The 23863-nt window shown below is 39.0% G+C and overlaps 1 protein-coding gene across 2 annotated transcripts in view; it reads right to left on the bottom strand.

Moving 5' to 3' along the window:
- FAM91A1 (family with sequence similarity 91 member A1) overlaps positions 1 to 23863 on the bottom strand; it is a 54378-nt gene that overhangs the window by 5708 nt on the left and 24807 nt on the right. The window contains exons 1-21 of one of the 2 annotated variants that reach the window (XM_003205269.5): positions 21325 to 21568; positions 19056 to 19140; positions 18390 to 18541; positions 17173 to 17230; positions 15926 to 15993; positions 14956 to 15069; positions 13150 to 13240; positions 11612 to 11674; positions 10507 to 10613; positions 9687 to 9725; positions 9453 to 9565; positions 8394 to 8512; positions 7876 to 7988; positions 7597 to 7683; positions 6678 to 6810; positions 5834 to 5982; positions 5154 to 5288; positions 3215 to 3328; positions 2547 to 2619; positions 1712 to 1861; positions 143 to 250 (exon numbers count right to left, since the gene is read on the bottom strand). In XM_003205269.5, the coding sequence (XP_003205317.2) occupies positions 143 to 250; positions 1712 to 1861; positions 2547 to 2619; positions 3215 to 3328; positions 5154 to 5288; positions 5834 to 5982; positions 6678 to 6810; positions 7597 to 7683; positions 7876 to 7988; positions 8394 to 8512; positions 9453 to 9565; positions 9687 to 9725; positions 10507 to 10613; positions 11612 to 11674; positions 13150 to 13240; positions 14956 to 15069; positions 15926 to 15993; positions 17173 to 17230; positions 18390 to 18541; positions 19056 to 19140; positions 21325 to 21396 (2143 nt within the window). In that variant the 5' untranslated portion in view covers positions 21397 to 21568. Of the gene's footprint in view, positions 1 to 142; positions 251 to 1711; positions 1862 to 2546; positions 2620 to 3214; positions 3329 to 5153; positions 5289 to 5833; positions 5983 to 6677; positions 6811 to 7596; positions 7684 to 7875; positions 7989 to 8393; positions 8513 to 9452; positions 9566 to 9686; positions 9726 to 10506; positions 10614 to 11611; positions 11675 to 13149; positions 13241 to 14955; positions 15070 to 15925; positions 15994 to 17172; positions 17231 to 18389; positions 18542 to 19055; positions 19141 to 21324; positions 21569 to 23863 lie in introns of those variants that run through there. The other variant, XM_085221648.1, reaches the window with a different exon arrangement.

Below are 23863 nucleotides of genomic sequence, written 5' to 3'. Positions count from 1 at the left end.
TGAATTTTAAGAAATAAAAACACTTATTGTCTGAGATGACAAGTACAGCAGTATCTAACAATAATGTGTGTTCAGATCCTTAAAAAGAAGGCATTTTATTAGATAGGGAATGTTTAGTACAAAATATTTGTCATAGTTTTACCTTCAAGGCTTTGCTTGATTGCAGAATCCATTGATGTTTCTTCTATTACCATCTCAAATGACTCTGTACTCCCGTTTACATCAGATCCTGATGCTAGATCAGCATCTCCTGGAGGGAAAATAATCCTTACATAAACATTTAGATGAGTATATGTTTAATTACCAACTGATGTAAGGAACTTGACACAAGTTTTGCCCAAAAGCTATACAGGAAAGCTGCTCTGAAAATAATGCCTCCTATTTTATTACATCAGCCTACATTATCAGAGGCAGATATTGTGATACAGCAGAAGAGTTGAATCTTCATACCCACATTCTGTTAATTTTGTAGCAATACAATAGGTGGCAGCAGAGGAACAGTCTGACAAAGCAGTATCTGACATGAAACTACATATGGAGTAATGGTGTGGGATTGAATTCCTATATGAGTAAAAAATGGCACCCACTGATGTTTATAGATGCCTTCTGAATGTTTACGGAGGCCAAACAGTGGATGTGAGCACAGTGAGGTGGTGAGTGGTGCATTACAGCAGTGACAACAGTGGGCTACATGCTCTGCTGCAGATTTTTACAAGGGCAGCATGCAGGCTCTTGCTCATCACTGGCAAAAATACATAGCTAATGGTGGTGACTATGCTGGGAAAAAAAAAAAAAAAAGAAACAAACAAACCCAGTGTTTTATAGCTAAAAATTTGCTCTATCACATAGTGCTATAGTGGCCTTTGTTTCCATGGAAATAAATAGGAGATACTAGTTTTGGAGTGACCTACGTAACTATCAAACTGGAAGAAATATTACAGAGAAATATAAAGTCTTACTGATCTCAGGACTTTAGAGCTACTTAGGTATATTCAGCACACTTACAAAAGATTAAGTTCTGGCATATGAAAACTACACAACTTACATTTTAATGTTTTGCAATGATTTCTTCCCTCTTCTGCAAGTTATTTTAGTCCAATTATTTTCAGTTTGTATTTGCTAATTTAGGCTCAAAGGGCAATTAGGAAGTAAGCATACTGACAGCAGATTTAGATGGGGTTGCTCTCTACGTTGGATGATATCCAACATAGTCTGGGAGAGCTGGGGCTCTTCAGCCTGGAGAAGAGAAAGCTCCAAGGGGACCCTGTAGCAGCCTTCCACTACCTGGAAGGGGACTTACAGGAAAGCTGAGGAGGGACTTTTTAGAAGGGCAGATAGCAACAAAACGAGGGGAAGTGTTTTTAAACTGGCAGATTTAGACTAGATATTAGGAAGAAAGTCTTCACTGTCAGGATGGTGAGACACTGGAACAGGTTGCCCAAAAAGGCTGCGGATGCCCCCTCCCTGGAAGCATTCAAGGCCAGGCTGGATGGGGCTGTGAGCAACCTGGTCTAGAGGGAGGCGTCCCTGCCTATAGCAGGGGGTTGGAACTAGATAATCATAATGGTCCCTTCCAACCCAAACCATTCTGTGATTCTATATCAGGTAGAAATCCAAATCCTTTGAGTGTAATCCTTTGCTCAACTTTGTTGAAGTAACTGTTTGCAAATTAACAGAACACACATACAAAAAAAAACCACTGCTAACTAACCTTTTCCATCAGAAGCATCACTCAGCTTCCTGTTAGCTTGTCGACTTGTAGGATTCAGCATAGTGACATAGCCACAAAAATGCTGCAAGTCTACCTTGTTTCTCAATATCTTTAAAGCTGAATGAATGCCCATGTTCACACGAGAGAAGTCTAGAAGAAAGAAAACACACATCCCAGTTTACTTTAGTGAAAACCTCCTCCAAAGCCATATAGTTCATGTCTAGTCAAACTGTTTTTTATCTAGATTTTTTTTGTCTCCTTTAATGCTACAAATTAGCCATAATATGGGTGGACATGGGATAACACTGAAGAAGATAGCTGTCTTGCGCACAGACAGCAGAGATGGCTAGGTTCAGCTAAGAAAAAACAACATCCAACTCTCTCAGTGTCACAGTCTTTTAAGAAAAATCCAACACAAGAACTTCCACAGATCTGATATACTGAAGAATTATAGTACAGTACTAGAGGGTAACAAGGAGTTTCAACACTGACTTCTTAATCCTAGAATTTTTTAAATTTAAAAGCAGACAGCCCAGAGAGGACATACGTAAAAGGCAATCCATTTTGAGCCTAATAAAAATCAGGCTATGAAATTAGCTTTTTTTCTAGTAGCCTAAATAATATTAGGCTTTATATCTGCAAATCCGCAGTTTTCCTCAAACTCTTAGCTAGAAAGCATGTGGCCAATCCAAAGCCTCCTGTCACCAAGGAGTACATCAGAAAGTTAATTTCTGCTTTTTAAACTTGTTTGAACTAGGAGGAAGTGTTATTGCAACCTTGCTGCACAAGGTAGCATTCAATATGGTGACACAAGGATTACATTAAATAAAGTTACCTCCCTGCTGCTCAGCTTCATCAAATGGAAAAGGAATATGCACAGTTTCTCCCATTCCATGCATACCGTGCCCCTAAGCATCAAGAAAATCACATTAGGCACACACACAAAAAAAAAGTACTCATCAGCTTAGCTTAGTCCTAATCATGCTCTCTTTTAAAGGCTACCAGTCACACTGATGAAACAAACATAGAAATATTTCTATATTAATACTCTCAAAATAAATAGATTGAATAAGATACCCCATCCTCTTTCCCCTAAAATGCACTTGAATGAAGATAATTAGTTAAGCTTCATTGAAGAGGAGCAGTTTCTTGAATAATTCATATTGTCAGTCACCTTATACATCACTATCATCCAAAAGACTTGAGGAATATTCATTTTCATTTCAGTTTACTATTCCTCAATGCTCCTATAAATCCCTATCTCATTTTCATTGAGCAAAACTCTAATATTTGCTCATAATGTAATAATGCATATTATATATGCATTGAGTTCAAAACTTACGGTCTTTATCCCCTCTAAACCACACCAGTAACGGCCAAAGTTCAACATTTTTCAGCTCCCAACAAAAGCATAGGTCTCCTACATTCGTAATCTACTCTTTGATGCAACAGTTTTACTCAAAATTATATAAGTTTTCATCATTTATAGAGGGTATTCCATACCTGAATTAGAACAGCTGAATGTGTTAAAGCATCATTCAACATTGTGAGCACATTTGAAGTAGGAACGACTCCTGGATCGTGACCCCAAGATGTTATAAGTAAGCGATCATAACCCTAGAAGGCAGAAGGTTATTTACAGCAGTAATGGACTGTCCAAGCACAAAGAGAAATGCTGCAGTTAGGCTAACAGCATGTTGCTACAATTCTGAAGTTACTGGAGATTACAACTCTACAGCATTATACTTTCTACCAAGGATCACTCATGCTCATATTTCTGGTAAGAACAGAAGTTTGCCAATCTCAAAGTTAAGATGGCAGTTTGAGTAGAATATATCTGTCAACCATCCCTATAGGACTAGGTGGCCCTCGCAGCAGTCTCCTAACAAATATGAGATGAAAATAATTCCAAATAAATCTAAATGCTAAGCTAACACTGTTGAAAGAAAGCAACGATATATATCAACCCCAGAGTAGCCATCCAAAGGGAAGGGACAGGAAGGGATAAACATGGACAAACTTTCCAGATTTCAAGACTGAAAATGTCTGTAGGAGTTTTAGAAATGTCTGAACAGTTTCTCAAGATGACATGGCAAAATAAAAGCAGGAGAGAAGCATTTACATCAGTACATAGAAGGCCTCTAACAAGTTTGTGATAATGTAGAACGTGAAATCAAACAGTAGAGGAAAAACAGACCCATCAGCTCTCTGAAAATAAAGGTCACTTTGGAAATGTTCCAAGGCAACTACACTGAATGTTTTTTATTAATGAAAATACATAGTCTATTTACCATCAGTTTAAGTTACTGACAAAGTTTTAGTCAAGCTCTTAGAAGCCTTATGGAATGCCTTCTGCTGTATATGCCTTGGTTCATTTAATCCTGTTATTTTAAAACATGTTTTAGAAATAGAAGTACAACATTTTTCAAATTGGAAAGGACATGAAGAGGAAGAGAGGATATATGAAAGAGGCTGGAGGAACGGGATATACAACTACAAATCCAAGAGCCAGAGATAACTGCTTATGTGGGTACACATAAGAATACACATTCCTCTCTGAACACCTCCATACTATTGCAGTATATTCAGCTCAAGTGTCTACTCTGAATTAAGAGGCGCAAACCGTAGAGATCACCCTCCGATCATAAATATGAACAAGACTACTTTGTGAACCTTGATGTACTCAGTGAGACACAAACACTGCTATGTGTTTGCTGTGTGTCGATTAAAGTTAATAGATACCACAATTTTTTGGTTCTGCCAAGTTTAAAAGTTGCCATGATCACTCCCAGCTAGGTTTGCCAAGGCTACCAAATACCTAACAATACTCCTTCATGGGACACAAGTCCTTCTGAGAGCCAGAATGGGAAAAAGCAGCATCTGAAGTCTTTCAGGCTTGAATTGGGCATACCAAGAGCTGGGGTTGTTCAACCTGGAGAAAAGAAGGCTCCAAGGAGACCTGATAGCAGCCTTTCAATATCTAAAGGGAGGTTACAAGAAAGGAGGACACAGACTCTTTAACAGGGCCTGCTGTGCTAGGATAATGGGAAGTGATTTCAAACTAAAAGAAAGGAGATAAAGACTGGATATAAGGAAAAAGTTTTTTTACATTAAGAGTATAGGAATAGGCTTTTCAGAGAGGTGGTGGATGCTCCTGGAGACATTCGAGGTCAGGCAGGACAGGGCTTTGAGCAACCTGCTCTAGCTGTAGGTGTCCCTGATCAGAGCAGGGGAGTTGGACTAGATGACCTTCAAGAGTTCATTCCAACTCAAACGACTATGATTTTATATTACGTAAAACTTGTTTCTAAGAAAGCTAAGAAAGCTACAATAGCTACTTGACTATACTGCAGATTCCAACTGTGTGTGAATTATTTAGTATACAGCACATCTCTGAAACATTAAGAGAAGGAAGAGAAAAATCAATCTGCACATACATTACCTGAAAAATATCTGGAAGTTTTCGAAGACGTGTTCCTTTAGAGAGCAATAGAGAGGGTGGTCCTTGTCCAGTTATGTGGTAAATATACAGTTTGAACCAAACTGAACTGACTTCTGGTATTGCAGGTCCAATATGCTGAAGAGATTATTCAGAAAAAAAAATAGAGCCTATTATTGCAATTCTTACATGTACGGATATAAATTAATAATTGACAGTTTTAAAGAAACATAAAGCTAGTTCTGCAGCATAGGAAGGAGTACAAATGTGTTAATTTACTAAGGAGAGATGATATTTGTAGTGGGGCTGGAACTACATGATCTTAAAGGTACCTTCCAACCCAAACCATTCTATTACCATTCTATGATATTCTAGGTACTTACTCTCTTGATAGTATTTTGCATCAGCACAAGTTCAAGAAGAAAAAAAATCTGTGGTTAACCCTACTTGATAGGTAAATTGTTAATAAATTAAAGTGTAGTAAGTATTCACATTTTACTCAGTAAATACTTTTTTAAGAGTAATTGTAATACTATATAATGTATTTATAGTATTTATGTATTTATATTATAATGTAATAATTACAGCTCTTTAGAAGAGACACATAGCAGACATACACAAACACAAAGCTACAAAACTATTTCTATTACTACATACTGTTTTTTCCCCTACTATTTTTTCACCTGGGGTGTACAGCTACTAATAGGTCGAATTTCATTGGTGAGTGGTGCCATGGAAACCAGTAGGGTATAATTTTTGTTAAGAACTCTACTGCAGGTAGCTGGATCCAAGCCAAGCAAACTCTCACATCGTAAGAGATCCAAGGGAAATCCTGTGATGAGAATGTAAGATTCTTAATTATTTGGAATGCAACATAAAACCTAAAGCATGATTTCAGATTTTCCATTCCACCCTCTAAGCCATTAATACAGTATTTTCCAAAACAAAGTTTTAAGTTACGCACAGACTTATTCAAGTTAATCCCAGTAATTTCAGCAGTAATACAGGATTCTCTGGCAGAGCCACAACTTTGTCCTCACTGACTAACTGATCCCAGAAAAGCAAAGCACACAGAATTACTAAAAGAAAAGTTATGCAAGATTTTACAAATAGTTATCATCATTAGAAAGAATAAAAGAATACACTCATTTTTCTAATACAGAAAACGTTTTTGGTTGTTGTTTTTTTTTTTTTTTTTTTAATAGAAAATTCCAATTGAATAAAAGGATTACTTCCTTTATTACAGTCTTCAGAAGCACACAATATAAAACCAAACCCTTCCTCAATTTCAGCTCATCTTACCACCATTACCATTAAGCTTAATCTTTGGACATTAAGCCCAACCCTGTGCACCAAATCTGTCATTCAACAAAACTCAGTACCACAAACTCAAAGGATAAAGCAGTGTTCTTTTGGCTTCAAAATACTTTTAATCAAACAGGGTACTGATTGTCTTCTGAAACAGCTGAGTACATGGCAGATAAGTAAAAGCACACTTAAAATATTTCCTCAGAAGAGTTCACAGACCGTTAGTTGGTTGGTCAGGCTGTACAGCTTGTGCCCCTAAGTCTTTATTATGACGTAAAAACAGTATTGTGTTTCTCAGTGTAAGTGCATGATCAAAGTATCTCTGTGCCTCCCCTTCACCTGTGCTTTGAACCTAAACAAGAAACAAAATAAACGCATATAAATGGCATGTTGTCTGCACAAGCATTAATAATGCAATAGGAAAAAAATCAACGAGTTATCATTTGAAAGGTTTTTACTGCATAACAACCCCAAAGGTTATACATAGCAACTATTAAATGAAAAGTGAGTCTTTGTTATGTTAGTCAAATTGTCAGAAAGTACATAAGGACATCTATAAATCTGAATCATGCCTCAGTTTTCAAGCAAAAAGATTTAAATTTCCAGTACTCCTGACTGGTGTAAAAGAATACTGCAATTAACAGCACAGCTTTCTGATGTAATTCTGAAGTTGTCCTTTTAGAATTATATTTAAAAGGTGGATTGGTTAAACATACTAGAATATAAACAGTGAAGTTTTTCTAAAAAAAAAAAAAAAAAAAAAAAAAAAGATACACAGATTTTCAAAAATATTAACATCTTACTAAAAGGTGGTTTGCATTTAACAAGCAAGCCATAATGCAGGTGTATATACATACAGACCTGGGCAAACATAATTCTTTAATTCAATTTGCTTACCAGACATTCTACACATTCACATACATGCATAGTGTGTTCCACAAAGTCACTTGCAACATGGATACTGTTAATAATCAACAATTAACTGAATCACCTAGGTTTGGTATGATGAGGAGCGTTCATACCATTCTCTTGTTAAACAAGGCTCTTAGAGCAGACTTACAAAATGAAAATACCGAAGGCTCTTTGTCCCTTTACACTAGTGCTGAAAAAACATTCGGCCACACATGCAACAGATTACCTTCTCCAGCTCCACCAAGAAACTGTCAAGAGACTCATCTGACAGTTTCCCTACTTCAAACATAGTGACCGCATGACTTTTCAAGTTCTGGAATAATAAAACAAAACTGTCTTAGTTCTTTGAAAAGAGAACGGGCAAGCAAAAATTTTATTAAGCAAGTATTTCTTAGCCACAACAATGTAAGTTTTTAAAATAATTATAGTTGTGTTATATGGAAGTAAAAGCATCTTCAAACTCTACATGTTGAGTCTTGGTGTGATACACTGAATTTGGACATACTGGTGAAAGATTTCCCATCATTAGAAAGGCAGTGAGGGTAGAATCAAACAGGAAGGCAATACGCTTTGTGTGTCCGCTGGACAGATTCAGGCTGCTCACACTGGCTGTTTCAGCTAATGAAGAACAAGGAAAAAACAAACAAACATGATCACATTTAATTTAAAAATGAAAACATCAAGTCACACAACTATTTAAAATAATCAAAAAGCCTTAGTTAATGTCACGCTGAGTGCAACAGAATTCCCTTATCACTGCTGAATAATCAATGTTGATCATTCATGTATTGGTATCTTGGCATCAGCTAATATTGATAATATAGATGAGCAAAATGCCTTATTTTCTAACAATGAGGCTGAATAAACCAAGACTTAGACGTCACCTGCCCCCCAGTACAATTTATACCAAAAAAAAAAAAAACCTCACAGATTTCACATTTCATTTGTTTATAAACTCCTTTACAGCCTACAGTGCTATAAAGTAATTGTTCCTAATGTATTAGATTCATTGGTCGTGCTAACCTGGATCATCTTGACTGTTGGTGTCTGTATCTGTAGCTGATGACCCAGCTTCCTGTACAGGACTTCTGTTTTCCCCACTGTCCCAAGAAAGCAGCATCTTTTGAGGATCCAAAGTACTCCTATTAATGTGAATTAAAATCCACATCTATCAGTCACTGCAGCACCAGAGAACTATTTCTGCTTTCCAGTGCTAGTATTCCATGCACAGGCATGCCCAACACATGCCTTTCAATGTTTCTGAGCCCTAAATCAGTCCAGCTTGATGGCTCTCAGAGTCCTGCTTTTGCTTCAGCAGAAAAGTTTACTTGCTGGTTTGAATGATATCAGGTTTTGAACAAAACTGAAAAAAAAAGTGACCAAACCACCACTGTTCAAGAAAAATCCAATGAAGAGTCTTCTTCATTTTGTTCTCACACTCTGAATTAGCATTAATGATAATTGGTTTTTTTTGGGGGGGGAGAGGGTTGGCTTTTTTTTTTTTTTTTTCTTTTAAGTGGCTTAAGAGAAACTGAACAATGCTTAGATCATGTAAACTGGCACTCCAACTTGGAGAACCCTTTGCTTTCTATTATCAGGATTTTATACAGATAAATGTAGATTAACAGTGTCTACGACTGTACTACAAGATGACTTCACAGCAAGTAAGCAAGCTTTACTACATAATCACATGAAGCAGTACCAAGTACCAACAGGCATCATCTCTGTACCAGCACAGCAAGAGCTGTTGTTTCCTCCCCAGTGCTTCAGAACAAGCTCACACTTGTCTGCTTCTAAAGTAAGCAATGAAGCACTTAGAAGTCAAAAAGCCACCACTGAGTAATGGCAACAGAAGTAGTACTTAAAGGGCGCATTACCACCCCTAATCCTCAGATTAGAGAGATAATTACATCACACACACACACACACACACACACACACACACACACACACACAGACGAAATTAGAAGTCAAAAAAAAGGAACCAAACCTAAAAAGGAATGAAAATTAAAAAAAAAAAAAAAAGGAATCAAATCTAGCTTTCTCTTCAAAGAGAAATACACTTCATCAAAGAACACTTACTTCAGTCTGTTCACTGAAGGAACATTCTTCCACGATGGATGAAGGTTATCCAGATTTATGACTTGGCCTTTTTTATGAGCAAAGCCTAATCGACAATACATGGACACAGCATTCTGAGGAAACACACAAAAATTGCACAAACATAATAAGGAATTGCATTATGAAACCCCTTCACCAAGTCAACTTGCAAGACTGAGATTTTCACATCAAATAACATAAGTGCAACACACATACCTTTACTAAAGATAAGTCAATCTCTAGGACGTTTGCAAGCTAAAAAGAAAAAAAAGAAAAGTCAACAATGCAAAATTAATAATGCAGAGTAATGCACAATTTTTGGGCTTCTGCATTTTTTGCTGGTTTTGTCTCTTTATTTCTTAATACAGACTGTAATGGTAGAAGCAATTTTGTCTTGACCAAAAGCAATGGGGAAAGAAATGGGATGAAGTCTCATGATCGTTCCACTTTAATGCATGCAAAAGAAATATGAGGTTATCTTCTATATATTTTTTAGGTTAATCATGTATATTGTAAGACAGAGAAGAAAATAAAATCTGTGTGTGTTCATAAGGTATTTTTTCAGGTACTTTTTCCCCACATGTTTGAGAATCAGACATGAAAAAAAATTATAATCATACATATTTATGCAAAAGTCAGGTTTCTACTTTAAGCCAATACCCTGTAAGTTTTCACAATCAGAAATTTTTATTTTTGTTTTACTTAATTCACACTAGCAAAACAGAACCAATATGGCTGGGACAGAGGGAAAACAGACTCCAATTCTAGCCAGTACAGAACAAGCTGCATAAATTATTCCCATATAAATTCACTCCAGCTGATGGAGTTGCTTCACTGAACGTGCATCCTACCTGCAGAACTAATTAAGTTATATTCAATACTAAGGAAACCTATTTATCTCAAGCTCTGCAAGTTAGACAATACTTATAAAGCTTCCTGATACCTACCCATTCTTCTGCCTTAAGTATTTCACCAGTGTGCTTTGGGCCCTTTCATGGTTTTCCCATCACCAAGACACAAGGTGAGTTTTACTTACCTCTGCTACATTAGTGTGTTCATCTATTGAAACAAATATCTTGTACAGGAGTGTTTCAAAGTAATCACCTTGCACTCTGTTCATCACAAAACCTTCAAGTGGTGGCACTGAAATGAATTACTTGCATGATTACAATTTGATAATTTTCTTTTTAAACCAAAACCACATAAAACAGAAAATAAAATAACACCTATATTACCATTTTACAGTGGTATCAAGTCTCAAAGAATAAAAGCCTAGAGAGAGTTTATATGGTACTAAAATTTCTCCTAGCCCTTAAGAAAATAACGGTTGCCAAATGTTTTCTAGTATTAAAAAAAAAAAAAAAAAACACGCTCCGCTTTGCATCATTGTCTTTCAGACTCCTGCTCATCCACTACAGATAATTTCTTGCCATTCAATCCATAAAACAGTTTTCTAATGCCAACGGAGAGTAAACTGTGAAAGAAAAAAGCAAGTGGGGATTGAAGTATGACAACAAAAACAAAAAAATTCACCCTTCTTCCACCATGGGCTCCACCTCTCCACCCTCTGGGAGAAGCCCAAAGCTAGTATTTCAGTAGCAACTCTCTTGTATTCAGAGGGCATTTGCTTAATTGATCTCTACTACAGTAACAACATGGAGTTCTGCATGGGCAGGTTTCAACAGTGTGTTTCTTTACACAACTCAGAAACCCTTGAGACTTAGCACAGCATGAGCTGTTCAAAGGCTGCACTAGTTTAAGCTCCTACCTAGTGCCCAGACACAGCACTATAATTGAGGTGACAAAACATAAAGGACGGTGGAACTGATATCTCTTAAATAAAATTTTTAAAAAGCTGAGTCAAATAAAAAGAAAAAGCTGTATAGGAATCAAAACTCAAGCCCTTTTAACACAGGGGTTACATTTCTTTACATTGTGATTCCTTTCCATTACAGATACACAGGAAGGTACTTAAGTTGTACTGTGAATCTTTAAAACAATCTCAACTTACCTAGATATTTATATCAAAAGATATGAATTCAAGTTGAAAAAAGTCCTACGTACAATAAAATCAATGTCTTTATAACAACTGAAATAAATCCAAGAAAATGCAGCTTTATACTGCAAAAATATTTACTTACCTGCTATACAGCTGTCATCAGATATTGGTACATCAAGGTAAATAAATCCCTTGTTATACAAGCCTGTATAAATTAAAGCAAATCGTTGGAGAAACATCGTTTTGCAGAGCCCTAATGACACAGATAGACTTTCCCATCAGTCAGTTCAGAATGTAAAGCAGTATTTCCTATTAGCTTAACAGCACAACATTATTTTGCAATACACAATCAATAAACCACATCCAACATTCAGCAGGTGTTATCCTAAAACAGAGCTCTTTACTTGAAGTTTGATGCAATATACCTGGAGCTTTAGAACTACTTTCAGAACAACAGAGCACAACATAATGACCAGAAATTGAAGCAGCTATATTTGATAGCCCCTATAGTCAGGCTCTGGCCACCACTTGGTTCACCCAGAGCAATATCTGACATTCTCCCAAACGCTTTGCAGTTCTTGTGCCCAGTAGTGCTATGGGTGAAAGGCAACCCTTCCTCCAGTGTCAAGAGGAGACTTCCCTGAACGGGTCCTGCAGGGCCACCACTTCCCTCAACACCTTCTGACTCATAATGTGCTTTTCCAGAGGTCTCATCACCCTACCAATTCCTTTCAGTAGAGAGAGCTGTGGCTCTTCAGCCTGGAGAAGAGAAGGCTCAGAGACCTGATAGCAGCCTTCCACCACCTGGAAAGGAACCTACAGGAAAGCTGGGGAGGGACTCTTTATAAGGGCAAGTAGTTACAGGATGAGGAGAAATGGTTTTAAACTGGAAAAAGGTTGATTTAGATTAGGTATCAGGAAGAAAGTCTTTACTGTGAGAGTAGTGATACACTGGAACAAGTTGTGTTCACAGTGAGGCTGTGGATGCCCCCTCCCTGGAAGCATCCAAGGCCAGGCTGGATGGGGCTGTGAGCAACTTGGTCTAGAGGAAGGTGTCCCTGCCTATAGCAGGGGGTTGGAACTAGGTGATCTTAAAGGTCCCTCTCAAACCAAATCATTCTTCAATTCTGTGATTTACAGAGTTCTCAAAGATGATTTGTCAATGAATTTGTATTCCCTTGATTAATATGATTTGTCTGTAACACTGGAATAGGGAGAAGCACACAGTTTTCATTAACACTTGCAGACATTTGAGGTAGAAACCTCTTAGACTCAAGCTCCATTTTTTGATAGTGTTCAAATAGTAGGAAATTTCAAAACCTTTTCTTTGAAAAACAAATAGTGACGTTTTAGCTCCCAGCAATACCAGTTTTGTCATTTTTATTTTTAGTTTCTCTCATTCTCATATACCCTCTGTTCCCTCTCTTACTATCGGTTTCTAAGAAAGGAATGTGTTAAATTACATGAAATAATATCAGAGCAACACCTCCTAATGGCTCACTGTTAAATCATTCACAAAACTTAAGACTGCAGCCTGTATGAGCTCTTGAGTATTTCCGTCCACATCCTCCCAAACTTTAGCTACCTTCAATCCTTTTATACCTAAGTTTTCAGACATTACTCTCTGAATTTACTGAGCAAGATCTACACACAGAAAAGGAATGCCAATTAAACACTTACTGTGAACTACATTGAAGTCTAGTGAACCAGCAAGCTGAGGACCTGAATCAATTATTTTATCAATAGCAGACTTTTCCGATGTAGTACAAATCTAAGTAAACAAAACTGTGTTAGTCTGTTGCAGAAATGAGTCTATGCAACTTGAATAATATTGCTCAGAAAAAAAAATTTCACATTCAGATAAGTCACAGGTAATACAAAAATACAGACAGTAACCATGTTCTTCATTAAAATGTTTGCACTGAAGAATTCACTGTGCTTCTTACTGAAGTTCTCACTCTTGTCCCTGAATAAAGTTACTGTGCTCCAGGAACAGTATTTAATTGCATAGGTGTTTTACAGTAGTGTATATTAGCTTTGCTTTTTAAAACTTCTAAACTAAGTGTTCAAACATGCAACTAGAACCATTCTAGAAAGAAGGCAATTTCAATATCAAAGTAAGTTCCTTCATGTTAACTACTTTGGAATGTCAGAATGTACGTAACCACTGTCCAAGATATTCCCAATAACAGCCAAAGGAAGTTTCCATCACTGCATTAGCTATGCTCCAATCTAAGGTGAAAGGTAAACCAACAGAGAAGGAATTAAATACAGATTTGGTGTACTGATGGACAGTCAGCTGAATATGAGCCAACAGTGTGCCCAGGTGGCCAAGAAGGCCAATGGAATCCTGGCTTGAATCAGGAATAGTGTGGTGAGCAGGACTAGGGAAGTCATCCCGCCCCTGTACTCAGCATTGGTGAGGCCTCACCTCAAGTACTGTGTTCAGTTGTGGGCACCTCAGTACAGAAAGCACACTGAGGTGCCAGAGCAGGTCCAAAGAAGGGCAATAAGGCTTGTGAAGGGCTTGGAGAATATGGCCTGCGAGGAGAGACTGAAGGAACTGGGACTGTTCAGTCTGGGGAAAAGGAGGCTGAGGGGAGACCTTACTGCTCTCTCCCAATATCTGAAAGGTGCTTACAGTGAGAGTGGGGTTGGTCTCTTCTCACTGGTGACAGGACGAGGGGAAATGGCCTCAAGTTGTGCCAGGGTACGTTTAGGTTGGATATCAGGAAAAACTTCTTTACAGAAAGGGTTGTTATGCACTGGAATAGGCTCCCCAGGGAGGTGGTTGAGTCACCATCCCTGGATGTGTTTAAAAACTGTTTGGATGTGGTGCTCAGGGATATGATTTAGTGGAGGGTTGTTAGGGTAGTACGGTCTGGTTGTGGTTGGACTCGATGATCTTTGAGGTCTTTTCCAATCTGAGTGAATTCTATGATTCTATGAGATCAGGAGACTATAGCTAACTGTAGAAAAACTGTGAGAATGAAATAGGATACTGTGAAAATGAAAATAGAATGATGACAGAACATTAAGCCAGCTCACAAGTTTTTCAAGTTTCAAATGAAACAAATAGAGATACAAGGAGCAGAAATGAAGACAAGTAACAAATAAGGTCCACTAGCACTGAAGGTGAAGATTTAGTCAAAACCAAGATGTCAGAGCTAAAACATGAAATTTAAGAAGGCACATTTTGCTGCCTGTTCCCTATAAAGCACTGCAGCACACGCTTCAGTTCCCAGTTCTGCTGACACAAAGCAACCTCAGCACTGAATGTGACATAAAGCACAAAGAAGGAAGAGGGCAGAATATACCAACAAAGAATGATACCACTTCTAACAGTTCCAATCTCTATTTCCATGTCAGTTGTTATAAAAGCTCCAATCTTCAAACAGTCTTTGTGTAGAATACACAAAGGGAAGTCTGTTTTCAGGAACCATGAGTATTCAACCAAAATTAGAGCTGCCAGCTGCACTGAAGTACCTTGATGTCATCCTCAGTGATGTAGCCAGACTGCACAACCCACCAAGCTTCTATGGTAATTTCCACAGGTTTCACAGGTAACAGATCACGCGCAGTTTTCCTTCTGAAAAATTTCTGCAGTGGTACAGTCCATTTGAGATAGAAATAAAGAGCACTTCACACGTGCAGGCAACCATCTACCTTTATATAATCTGATTTTTAAGTACATTATATTTAGACTGGGCACACAAATACTATTAACCTTGCCTTTTAGTAAAGGCTCACACTTTATCAGAAACAGATGTGCTTCCCTCCTCTCCCAAATTATATGAGATTGGGATAGAAAAAAATTACTTACACCTGATACTGTCAGATGTAATCTCCACATGTATCTGTAATCTGTGTGTCACTAACTAAAAGTCTATCTAAAGACATTAAGATCAAGTCCAAGAACAGCAGACAAGTATACAATCGGTCTACTTTAAATAAATGCAGCAGTCTTAAAATCCATTTTAAGAACACAGTTTATTTACTTTAAAAGACCAAGATTCCATATTCTCAGTAAGTAAGATGCTATAAAAGTACAGTGAATTTCAGTACAAGAAAGAAAAACTAAAATGTACTGTTCACTTACACACTTAAATAGCTCATTCTCCATTCTCTTCCACTGTAGAGTTGTTACTTTTAGATTTACTCTATCTACTTCATATTTTGGCAGACAGCCTTGTATTTGTTGATTGTTATTCTGTTTTCTTTTGTTGCTTTTTTTTTTTTTTTTAAACTAATGCTGATTATCTGTTCTTCAGTCTATTTTGGTTTTAGTAATTTTTTGTTGTTGTTGTTAAGAAACAGAAAATAATTAGCAATATGTTATGTTGTACTCAATTACACATAATAGTAAATTAACAAAGCCCACAAATTTTTTCCACTACTTCCTTTCAAATCATGCACTATAGATGAGGAAGAAAGAAGAAACGGAAGACAAACTTACCTTTGAAGATCTACATTGGTTCATTAAATCTATATATTGGTTTCTTCCTATACCAAGAAGTCTTAGACCTGGAAAATAATCAAAGTTTTATTTCTCTTGGAAGGGTTTAAGCTGAAGTGAAGATACATAAAATCTTCCTGAAACAATCAAACCTACTTGTAACTAATACTTTTACTTACTCTTTCCCGAAATAAAAGGATACCTGGAGGAAATAAATTCAGTCCTAAGAGAATTTATGAATTTGGCCAGGAACCGTGTCCATCTAAAAAACACAATCTATTCCTATTCATTTACTTTACATATTATATATATTTTTTAAGTATCCAATTTCTCTCAAGTCACAGAGTAGCAGGGAATAATCCAACTCTTTTCTCTCTGCTTTCACTCCAACAGGTAATTACAATGCTTCAAAACAAGAGAACTAAAGCTGTATCTGTTTCGATCAACAGGGTGTTTTTCTACCCTACTGCCACATCATGCACTCAATTAGAACTCTGTAAACTAAGAATTAGAGCACAAAAGGCTATGTAAGCCTTTAAGGAAGATGACTAAGATCTAGCTCAGCTCAAATAAATCACAATTTAATTCTATAACTGCCAGCCTTCAACCATTAACAAATTATGAAAAGATACTGGAAAACTACCCAGGAGCTTTAACCCATATTCTGTCTCAGTTGTCAAGGGGTGATCATTCTGTGTTCCTTCAAGTTTAACATGAGGTTACGCATTCACGTCCCTAACCTCCCCTTCTTGTGCCCACAACAGTCTAACAGAAAGCAAGACTGTCACTCTGTGACACCCCTGAATGTGCCAGATAGACTGTCTCTTTTCTTGTACATCTTTGTACATTCATAACAGAGCCAACAGCCTTTCAGAGTTTTCCCAAAGCTTTCTGCCCAACACACACCAAAACACACAGTGGGAAAGTATCAGCTGCTCAGCTGGATGACACAACAGCCAGTAAGACTTTCCACCCAGAAGCTCAAACAAACAGGAAGGCACTAAACACAAGGATAGAAGCTGGTTTTTACCATGCCTAGTAGTACTTGAATCAGCTCCATTCCTGTGCGTATCATATAGACAGAACATTGCATGGAGAGCACACCTTTTTGAATACCACTATTTAAATGCTTCTATACCTTCATTCACACATTTGTGTTCAAGCAAATAGACGCCCCATTAATTCATTTTCAGAAGGTCCTTAACTCCAATTCACTGAAAGGAGTATTGCAGCTAGATAATACTTACAGTCTGCAGCAGTAAAGTTGGGTAATGAATCATAGCTTTTTTCACTGTTCATTATATCCTGAAAAAGACAAGAAAATTCAATTGCAATAAGAATGTCATTGCTTCAGAGAAGCAAATGTAAAATTCATCCTTTAAAAAAAAAAACAAAAACATGAAATTAAATCAGAAATCTATTAAAGTCAGTACACTAATTTTGGCTAGGATAATGTTAATTTTATTCGTGGTAGAAGATGTTTTGGATTTGTGATCAAAACAATGCTGATAATACATGAGCGTCTTAGCTACCGTGGAATACTGTGCTTACACAGACTCAAGGACATCTCAGCTTCTTAGCCTGCCCTGCCAGAGAAGGGGCTGGAGGTGCACAAGAGGCTGAGAGGGGACAGAATCAGGACAGCTGACCCAAACTGCCAAAGAGATGTTCCATATTGTCATACGATATCATATGATGTGGTATTCAACAACATAAGCTGCAGGAAAGGAGGAAGAGAGGAGAGAGAATGCACCAAGCTACAGCATTTGTCTTCCCAAGTAACCATTACACGTGATGAGCCCCAGGAAATGGCTGAACATCTGCCTGCTGATGGGAAGCTGCCAATGAGTTCCTTATTTAGCTTTGCTTGGTGTGCAGCTTCTGCTTAACCTACTGAACTGTCTTCATCTCAACCCACAAGTTTTCTCACCTTTACCCTTGACAATTCTCTCCCTTGTCTCTCTGACATCCAAAGAAAACAAAAAGTTTGCCAGAGAGCTGACAGAAAACAGAACCATTTTAGTACTCACAGAAAAAGCTTTTGATATGGTCAAATGCCATTTCTGAAGAAAACAACCGTACAAACGTGTTGTTCTTTTCTTGTTTAGTTGGGTGTGGGCTTTTTCAAGCAAAATTCCCTTTCATTCAATCAAAATTCTATTTAATCAAACAGAATAGGACATTTCTTTCACAAGCAGTTTGAAATGAAAATCACAGATCTCAAGGATCAAAAGAAAGATGGGCTTAAACACGAGTTCCACCCAACTCCACATGACAAAGTCCAGTTCTTGAAAGGTTTATGGGGCTACAGGGGTGAAAAAACAGCAGATACAAGTAGTTATCTAAAAGCTGCAATCTGTTAGCAGTTCCTACCCAAAAACAAATAAACCACCTGACACTGTCTTGCATACGCTGACATCTCTAGGACATAATACACCATTTCTCAACATAGTTTTGCACTCACCTCCATTATGCCTGTGTAATACGAAAAGGGTGTTACCCTCAGCCCTTTCACCATGATGTCAGACAAATGGTATGGGTACAACATCAGGTGGTCACGACTGTATTTTAACAAATCCTCGTAATATTTACGTTCATCTTTCTTGACGTGCTTAACTACAAGAAAAGAGGAGAAAAAGTTGCTTTGTTAGATCAAGCTCAGTCAAAAAATGTCTCAGCAGAAGACTAAGAAACAATGCAACAGAGATTGACAGAAAGCTAAAAACAAGATAAAGGAGGGCTATATGGCTTGTAGCACCCAGGGATTCCTACATACAATATAATTAGTCTCAGAGCCATTACACATCAGAACAGAGCAGATCTACTTTGCAGGTTACCGGGAAGTGGCCCACTGAGACAACTCATGCAGTCTCTCTGGAAAATGATGTGTTCATTAGTCAAATTATTATCTACTGTAAAAGAGGACTGGATGCAGTCAATGCAAAATAAAATGGAAGCCTGCAAAGAAGCCTGGACTCAGATGTGAAGACTTCTCATGATGTTTTATCATTCAGAAGTATTTCAGGGACAGAGGACCTTTAAACAGAACTAATTCTTGCAGTTTTAGAGTAAAGACAATCTCCCACAGAGAAGATTCGGGCAGCAATTAAAAGTTAGCTGCTTTACTCACCTAAGTTATTTCGGTACCGTAACTGATTGCGGATGCTGTAGAGTACAACCTGCCTTTCATATTCCCTCTGAGAGTTTCCAAGAGCCTTAAAAATAGAAAAGCCTTTTAGCTGATGTGCACAAAATCTGTTTTAGTTAAACCAGCACAAGGTGTCTCATAAGGAAGCACATGCAGGCATGTTATTTAATGAGTCCCCCACATCATTACAGTGATAGTATCTTCAGTTCCTCTGTGAGGTCAGAAGTATCTTTAGTTAAATGGGTCCCTCAACACCAGATGGAGAATTAAATAGTGATCTCTAGATATTATTTCTTTTCCTAGAACCATTGTGACCAAAAAGGAGCCTGTAACTTTCAAATCAAAGGTTATAAACGTTCTTTTAGGTTACATGAAGCACTGAGCGTTACACCAAGCATTCAGCATCTTGCAGCCTTGAAAAAGCACCTAGAATTAGTGCAGCACGAATCAGTAACTGTGAATGACACAAAGTTTCAGCTATGGCACCTAAGAAGCTTATAATGAAATAAATAATGAAACAGTTCAGCTGTAATTTCCCACACGCAGGCAATCAAGTGATCTTTGGTCACAAGATTAAGGCATACAGTGCTTCACTATCCCAAAACAAGATAAAAAGAGAACTTTGGTTAATGTTTTAAATGCCTTATTTCAAAAACAGTCCTGCAAAATCCTTCACATTATTCTTCTGCTCAACTAAAAAGTGAGCAGGTTTTCTTCACCTGGCTCCCTCACTTGATGCTCATGTTACAAAATACCCTTAGACTGAAAAGTACTTTACTGAATATAGGGGATCCCCTCTACTCTGCCCTGATGAGGCCACATCTGGAATACTGTGTCCAGTTCTGTGCTCACCAGTTCAAGATAGGGAACTGCTGAAGAGAGTCCAGCGGAGGGCCAAAAAGATTGTTAGAGGTCTGGAGCATCTCCCATTTAAAGAGAGGCTGAGACTTGAATCTGTCCAGCCCAAAGAAGAGAAGACTGAGAAGGAATCCTATCACTGCTAATAAATATCTCAAGCATGGGAATCAAGTAGATAGAACCAGGCACTTTTCAGTGGTGTGCAGAATAAGGGGCAACAGTCAAAAACTGCAAGACAGGAAGTTCCATATAAATATGGGGAAGAACTTCTTTATTGTAAGGGTACAGAGCACTGGAACAAGCTGCTGAGAGAGGCTGTGGAGTTTCCCTCTTTGGAGAAGTTCAAGACGCATCTGGATGCTTTCCTGTGTAAGCTACTGTACAGAACGTTCTGTAGCAGGAGGGTTGGACGAGAAGACCTCCAGAACTACCTTCCAAACTCTGCAATTCTGTGAAATACAGGACAAACAAGCACAGTACCCTTGCAGAACCAAGTATTACAGAACAGAAATATACTCACAGGCAAGATCCAAAACTGACTTAAATTTGAAGTATTTCCTCCAAGTACAAAAATATTAAATACTATTCTAAAACTAAATACTGTTGTATCCCAGAAGCTACTTTAAATATAATAACACGTTATACAACGATGTATTTTCCACCTTAATTACATAGCATGGCACTCAGCTGGGCAAGTAAATGTAAACCACCATTCACGTTCCTCTGTAAGAGGAACTACTTGACATTCAATGGAGGTAACTATTCAGGGCCTGCAGTCACTACTCTTCCACTCCATCCTTTGTGAAAGAGCAGGAGTTGTTTTCCATCCCACCTCCTTCAAACAGCACTTGGCTTTGGAGCGGAGATGGAAGCCTTCCTCTTGGCCTGACACACTACCTGAGCGCTGCTGTCAGGGACCTGCGAAACCCCACACATCAAACTTTCATGAGCTGTTTTTTTCCCCAGGCCACACAGTGGGCAGCTCTCTGAGCACAGAGCAGCACCGCTCTCTGATGGCACCAAGCTGGATCAGCTTGCCCCCAAGAAAGGATATAGAGATCTTTCTGTCTCCACACACGGATCCCAATCCTCCCCAACAGCCCCCTCCCCCCTCAGACAGGCACCACACCATTCTTATGAGCCCCTCTCCACAGATACACCCCCCAAACCACCCTTACACGCCGCTCTCCCCACATAAACACCCCAACCCTCCTGCAGAACCCCACATTCCCTTCTCCACAGGTGGGCCCAGGTCGCCCACCCGCCTGCCCGCCTGCCTCCGAGTTGGCAAGGCAGGGCAGGGCAGGGCAGGGCAAGGCAAGTGCCGAGCCGCCACCTTTCCCCGCACACCGCTGCCCGCGCCCAGGAGCTGAGGCTGCCCGCCCGGCGCTACCTGCTTGACGCTGGCCGGCAGCCGGGCCCAGAGGTAGTTGTGGCGGATGTGGAACTCCACGTCGATGTTCATGGCGAGGGGAGCAAAGCGCGCCGCACGGCCCCACCGCCGGGGGGCGCTCCAGCCCCGGGGCCTCTCTGCTCTTAACCCGCCGCCGCCGCCACCGCCTCCTCTTGCTCGCCCGCTGCCGCTGCTGCTTCCGCGTCACGGCCCCGGAAGTGATCACGCGTCACTTCCCGTGGATGGGAGGGAGCTGCGCATGTGCGGTGCGTGAGACAGGGTTGCGGAGTTGTGCGGGCTCGTTCCTTTTCTTCCTTCCGTCTCTTCCTCCCTCCCTCCGCTGACAACCCCCTGCCGTCCCTCTGCACCAATGCTGGTGACTGCTTAACGTGAGGGCAGAATCTGGAGCAGAAGGAAGCGTTTCATGACATGCAACAAGCAGGAATGCTTCCTCTAGCAGTAGCCCTGGGTTACTTCAGCTGATTGTGCCCCCAGTGTAGGGTCTGCAGTGTCTGGGGATGAGAACCTGCGGACCTGAATGCCCGCTGCACCATCCTGCTGGAACAGGGCATTAAGCCAGTGGGATGGTGTGGTCAGGGAGTGCCTTCTCTTAGGAGTTAAGTTTTTATCAGTCATGCAGAATGTTATCAGTCAAAATCAGTGCCAACTTCCCGTGCAAAAGCATTTTCTTACTGTCAGCAAATTACAGATGTGGAAGGGCTGTTTCTAATGCTACACAGTGCTTTAGTAGATTATTTGATAAATAAGTAAAAAGAATGGAAAGCTTGGTAGGAACCTTCAGGCCATGGTGACACGTGAAAGGGGACCAAAACGGAGAGCAACTCAGTGCTCTGTTACCTTTGAGTCAGTGTCAATGAACTACAGACCCAGTTCTGCATTTTTGACGTCACCAGTATCTCTGGGATCTCACGTCTGTGTGACTGCAGAGACACGTTGCCGCAGGCAACACATGTGCCGTGTGCTGCCCACAGAGATCTCAGCAGCTGGGGAGGTGGTGAAATGAGCTCTGTAGTAATTCAGTCCAGCAGCGCAATCATAGCCTGTGGAACTGACCTCATCCTTCAAACCACAGTTCTCAGGTTTCACATGAGTCCTTCTCTGTCACACCCAATGCTGGTTTATAAATGAACTATGAAGAGATACTAATACAAAGCCACTTTTTCTTGCTCACTGCTACATAAACCAGGCGGTGCAGGTCTTTGGCTGGTACTGTCTGTTTGTTTTTGATATCAGTAATTGGACACTCCCCACAGAAGGGCAGGATGATTTTTTCATGGATGGTTCTGAAGTAAATTCTCTTGTTAGTGGCACCAGGACATAGTAACTATTTTATTAAATCAGGTACAAAAATTCACAAACTAAAAATTCTGGTAGTCAGTATAACATTAATGTATGCAATAAAAAAATAAAAAATAACATATTTGATAGTGTGGTAGTTTCCATTATATTCCTATCAGCTAACTCAGACTTTTCAGTGATAGCACTGGCAAAAGGGAAGCAAAACCAAGAAAATTAGGAAGAAACTTTCGGTAGTTACAGTCTTCCTTTGTGAAAACAAGCAGAAATCTAACACTTCAGCCTGGAGTGCATCATCCTTTTGTTTCTTCTTCCATGTTGTGTAATCTACACTTACCTTTATCTGACTCCTACTTCTTAGGTTTGTTTAGACCATCTTGTTGCCTTTGATGTCTCTAACTGTTCATAATTCATTCTATTAGTTTGCTTTCTAAATTGATTCCTGTCTTCTTGTTCTCTGCATCTGCATGAAGTCTCAGTTATGGTTTAGTGTTTTTTGAAGTTTAATTTGGTTAAAAGTACCTGTCACAGCATTACTGGTACACATATGTTTTCCTACTGTACTTCTTTTAATTTAGTCTCTTTTAGTTTTACACAGTAGTTACACACAGTAAATCTTGAGATTTACCTTCTCAGTTCACTGCTTTTTCAAAAATTATCTGCTTATTTTCCTTATTACAGATCTTTTGTGTTTTTTCTGTCTATGCTTTTTCCTGTCTGAGTGCCTACCTATGCAACCTATTGTAGGGAACCTGCTTTAGCAGGGGGGTTGGACTCAGTGATCTCTTGCAGTCCCTTCCAACCCTTGTGAATTCTGTGATTCCTTGCAATAAGTTAGTTCCATGTTTCATTACTGATGCCCTAATTTATATATTCAGATAGACCATGCGCATGCACAGCATAGCATAGTATGTATTACTCAATCTACTGTTAGTTTTAAATCCTTAATGAGCTGCCCTCTATTTTACCTACTGGGATGCTATATTTCTCTCACATTCAGTAAGAGCATTAGGATTATCAGCTTGTATTGGAATCTATGGTTGCCCACCAACCTAGCAGATTCCAGAGAAACCGTACAGTTGTTTTTTCTCCAACTTCAGTATTTCCTTTAGTGTCTTTTGGGTCAGCTTTATTCCCTAAATTATCATGGAAGAAGTGGATAGTTCCTAGCTCAGTAATAGTACTGAAGATGTCTAAGACAGGATGACCACCACAAGGCACT

This window comes from Meleagris gallopavo, chromosome 3 (assembly GCF_905368555.1).
Source record: "Meleagris gallopavo chromosome 3, MGAL_WU_HG_1.1, whole genome shotgun sequence".
NCBI lineage: Eukaryota > Metazoa > Chordata > Aves > Galliformes > Phasianidae > Meleagris > Meleagris gallopavo.
Note: the sequence above shows the minus strand (reverse complement) of the source record. Positions and strands in the feature narration are given on the sequence as shown.